General features: G+C 31.9%; 1 protein-coding gene across 1 annotated transcript; it reads left to right on the forward strand.

Moving 5' to 3' along the window:
- The first annotated feature begins 1,830 nt into the window (after positions 1 to 1,830).
- Positions 1,831 to 4,712, forward strand: LOC134280691 (uncharacterized). Its single transcript, XM_062763132.1, has 2 exons — positions 1,831 to 1,896; positions 2,471 to 4,712. Exon 2 carries the CDS (start codon positions 2,494 to 2,496, stop codon positions 4,675 to 4,677), a length of 2,184 nt encoding a protein of 727 aa, XP_062619116.1. The 5' UTR covers positions 1,831 to 1,896; positions 2,471 to 2,493; the 3' UTR covers positions 4,678 to 4,712.
- Positions 4,713 to 4,995: the final 283 nt, after the last annotated feature.

Below are 4,995 nucleotides of genomic sequence, written 5' to 3' on the forward strand. Positions count from 1 at the left end.
GACCCTCTTCCAGTGTGTCCTTGTTTATTGTGTATGTACTTCTTAGACTCCATTCTTCTTTGATATTAACTATACATTAGTTTCATACAAAACATATTTTACTGAATACCATTGAGTAAACGTTGGATTTGATTTAATACAGAAAAGTGTATACTAAGCAGATTTTTTGGGGGATTTATACTAATTAACTATGACTAAAAAGTGTTTTAATGGTTATTTTGTTTTTATGTCATTTAGTAATTCTTCTTTTTAGAACAGTATAAACAACATTAAAAACAACAAAAGCGATAAAGAAATTAATAACATTTAAAATTTCGTCAAGGACAAGTTTTTTTTAGATTTCATTAATCTTCGAGTCAATAAGAAATAAACAAATTATTGTTTATTGCATGCCTCGAAAGACAGAGACTCTTCTCCTCCAGTTTGCTTTTAATTAGTTTCATGTGAAAAGAGGTGAAATTCTCAAGAAGTTGATGAAATATTTTTGCTAAAGTATTGAAAATCAAGGGCGCTTCCAAGGTCCAAAATACAAGGACCTAGAGCCCTTCCATAGTCTTTTGGTGTAAATTTTTTTTTACAGAAGTCACAGGTATATTAGTTGCCCATTTATTTTTGTTGCAGTATACTTATTCAACAATATAACATCTCTATCGAAAATGAGTGCTTTCCTGAAAAAATAAAATATAGTAATGGTTCTCACAGATCCTTTTTATTTTATTTCATTTTAAAGAGCAATATATCTTAAGTGTCTTAAATGGCCCCCTAAAATGAATATCTTACTCTTAATTTATATATAGCTTTACTTTGCACAGCAATACATGCGACCTTTATTGTAAATTTTCAATTTGATCAAAATGCCATAAATATAGAATTATGACATCATTAAGTGCATGTTTTCTCGCAATTTTAGCATATTTTGTATCAAAATGCTTATTTTTGAATAGTTTTTCTTCCAGAAAATATTGAGCGCAGACTAGAACATACTTTAATTTTTTACCAAAGATGTATCTATTCAATACTTATTACTGACAGAAAAATTATGCATGTTCTACATTGCGCTCTATGTTCCCCATAAGAAAAAACCTTAAGAAAAAGACTATTTTTGGCTTTTTTGGTTAGATATATTAAAAAAAGTGTTTTTTCCGTCATCATTTACAGCCAGTGAGTGCATTTAAATGTGAAAAATATATCGGAAATATATCTAATATAATCTCTTCTACAAAATAAATATCAATTTAAACATATCTGAATGTCATTCTAAAATGCTGCTTTTTAGAGGGCCAAAATTTGCTCTTAACATTTATAGTCCTTTCTTTTAAATTTTATTTTTGCATGTCATGATTTAAGGCCTTGTTGGCTGTCGGTAGAATTTTTTCGTCTGCCCCCTCCCTCTATGGGAAAAGATATTGCATGTCTGCTTCCGGTGCAAATAACCATTATCATTTATTTATGCATCAAAAAACGTCAAAGATCACTGTACGTGTAAAAAGTTTTAAATGCTGTAGAAGAAACTTCCATGCACCTGTAATATAAGATGAGAAACATCCTAAGAGTCAAAATATCATATGACTTCTTTTGATGAGGCATTAAATATGAGAACGTAGCAGGACATACATGTACTCATCTCTTTCTAGTTTTGCTTGTTTTTGTTCGTTTTTTTTTGTGTTCAAGATGACCATGTTTTCACATTTTGTATTCATTAAAAACAAGCAAGTAACTGAACTGGTACCCACGATTTATGCTCGAATATATGATCTATACCAGAGGAAGTATATTCATTTAGATAAAATGCTTTAAACTGTTGACAGAATATATCATTGTTCTATTTATAGAGCAAGATTGGATTTTCCAGGTGGAAGAGACTATTGTAAATTGAAAGTGACAGGACATTATAAGGTAAATGCAGTTTTTTCTTTTCTACTTCTCATATTGTTAAAACAGTTTCAAAAGTGAATTATATGTTTAAAAAGTGTTAAATGCTGTAGAAGAATTTTCCATTCATCTGTACGATGAGAAACTACCTCAGAGGCAACAAATTTATATACATGTATGTGCCTCCTTGTTAAGAAGCATTGAAATTTAGAACGTAATAGGTCATACTCATCGGTTTAGTCATCGCCCACTAGTTTTGCTTGTGTACGTCTCAGCTGGCCATGTTTTAGAAGTTTTGCATTCATTAAAAACATAGAATTAATTGAAATGTAACCCAACATTTATGCTTGGAGATGTGAGCCATATCAAAGAAGGTATAGTCATTCAAATCAAACACCTTAAACTGTTGACAGAATATGTCATTAATTGTTCTATTTATAGAGCAAGAGTGGATTTTCCAGGCGGAAGAGATTATTGTAAATAGAAAGTATAAGGACATCATAAGATAAAGGTAGTTATTTCTTTTCTACATCTTATCTTGTTAAAATAGTTTCATATTTTCACTGACTTTACAAAGCATCGTAATTACTTTTTTCAGGTTTAAATATTCTGCCTATCAAAATGGAACATAATATTGATTGCGAGGAAGATCCACTGATATGTCAATATGCTGAATTGATAGAACAATTAGGAAAAAACACTCAAAAAAAGAGACTAGCAATATTTGATATTTTTGAATTTATATGTCAGAATAGTATATCAGGTGAAATTCCTTTTAAGATACATATTGTTGGATCGTCGGCTGAGGGTGTTACAGCTTTAGACATTTTCACTTTGGAAACTGATATAGATTTAATGTGTGATTGTTCCTGGTTTCAAGCTTATGAAAGACGAGAAATTCTTGGAAATAAAGATCAAATGATTTTTAGAATGGATAGCGAAGGGGCAGTTCCAGGTTATGCTTACTTAAAATTACAAATTTTTGATGAAACTACAAACACAACTTACGAAGAAAGTTTACCGTCTACCGACATACTTTTACTAGGTTCAACATTATTTAACATTGATTTACCCATTCAGAACATGTTTAGTCTTTTTGGGGCGCCTTGTATATCCAATGGATACTTGAACGGGCCATCCTTAGCAATGGGGATTTTGACACAAGGAAATTTTCTAACCAGTTCTTTTCCAACATTCATTAAATCTTTCGACCGGGTTTTTGCAATTAAGTGTAATGAGTGGCCAATGATCGCTGATGAATGGATGGAAAGAGAAAGACACTTTAGCTGGCCATCAGGGGAAATAATTGCAAAAGCTATAGAATTAGGCTGCTATTTAGTACCTATCGGCAAAGATGACAAATTTGAGTGGCGAATTTCTTTTGTATTAGCTGAAAAACTTCTGGTTCGAAACATGAATCCAATGCAAACTTTTGTATATTCATTTCTCAAATCCATTAAAGAGGAGATATTTTCACCAGTCACGTCCGGAATTACTTCATACATACTAAAAACAGTATTATTCTGGGTGTCAGAGGAGAATGATGTGGCAAATTGGCGACCCTGGACTGTTCTGCAACACGTTCGTTTATGCTTCTTAAAGCTAACTGAGTTTTTATGCTTCGGAAAATGTCCACACTACTTTATGAAATCTTGCGATTTGTTTTACAGAAAAATGTCCCATGTGGAAATTGTCGAGCTTATTGCTAAATTGACAAATATGACGAATTCTATGAATTTTAAATTAGCTATAATCAATTTGAAATCCATTAAACTTCTTAGCAAGAATGCATTTTTACCAATCATGCCAATGTTAAAGAACTGGATGGAAACAATGCCTCAGTTAAATGGGAAAGTTATGTCGAGATTCTGCGATGAACTTTCCCAAAATTGTGTCGAAACACTATTCAATAACGTCGACGTACAACGTCCAGAGCAGATAATGGTGATAATTGCTAATGTACTGAGGAAAGTAAAAAGATATGACAATGATTTATCCGTGTCATTCAAAGATACTTTAATACGGATACTATCCTGTTTGCAAATTCGTGCAACATGCGCATATGAGTTTCAGACACTGACTGGACCTAATAGTGCCAAAACAATTGACGACAATTTTCAATTAGTGAGTCACTTAATTAAGCAATCAAAATTGCAAGTCGAAACATTGTGTCCTGGAGATTTGACACAAATAGCTCACACATTCTTTTCCGTTGGTTGCTTTGAAAACTGTTTAAAGATTATATCAACTATGTTAGAAATGTTGAAAACAAAATTCCAGACAAAAATTGGTTCTGTTATGTCTTTGTGTCAAGTTTACATGTCATTGATGTTTGGGGAAAGTGATGCATCTTTTGCCTCTCCCGCACGTCCTCTAACACAGATAGAGTTCTTTCCATTTGAAGTGGAGATGTTGACAAAGGACTTGAAATTAGAAATTGTGACATTAGAAATGCAGAATGAAAATTTGAGGAACAGCTTTCCAGTGCCATTTCTTTTTTCGAAAGTTCGTGCAAGACTGCAAGTTAACCCTCTGGTCTATGCTTTTTATTTGAAATTTCAATGTTGTCGATTTCTTGTAGACAATCAGGGGTCGTGGTCTGTTCTGAGGGATTTTGAAGAAAGTGCATCTTCGGGAATCTTTCAGAATGCAATATCCTTTAATCTTCTTGGGTGTTGTTTAAAGGAAAATGGACATTTTGAGAAAGGAATTCAAATGTTCGGACGATCGATTCAGAAAAACAAAGAATTGCTTGGAACAAAGTATCAAACTGCAATATTACTGAAACATGCTTTCAACTCTTAAATCATTTTATTTTAATTCTAGATTGACTTTATTGTGTGTACAAAACTATATGTATTATCATATGTTTTCTGAACTATTAAAAATATTTTCTTCTTTTTATCTTTTTTCTTTTGTAAATGCTTTCCATAACTGAATGATTGAGTGATTGACTTAATTTATGATAGAAGATTCTTATCTAACTCGAACATATAAAAGTGCTTGCCCAGACATTTTAAGTTAAGGAATACGATACATTACGTCATCAGGGATAAACATTAAATTCTAGATTTGACCAATTCCAGCAATAATTTTATTTTATTTGTTTCAGTTCTTTCACTT

Source organism: Saccostrea cucullata, unplaced genomic scaffold (genome assembly GCF_032062105.1).
Source record: "Saccostrea cucullata isolate Sc308-1 unplaced genomic scaffold, CSIRO_AGI_Scuc_v1 ctg630, whole genome shotgun sequence".
In the NCBI taxonomy this organism is placed as follows: domain Eukaryota; kingdom Metazoa; phylum Mollusca; class Bivalvia; order Ostreida; family Ostreidae; genus Saccostrea; species Saccostrea cuccullata.

Excerpts from the sequence above, each read along its gene's own strand:
- LOC134280691 (XM_062763132.1), top strand. The coding sequence starts at position 2,494 with ATGGAACATAATATTGATTGCGAGGAAGATCCACTGATATGTCAATAT.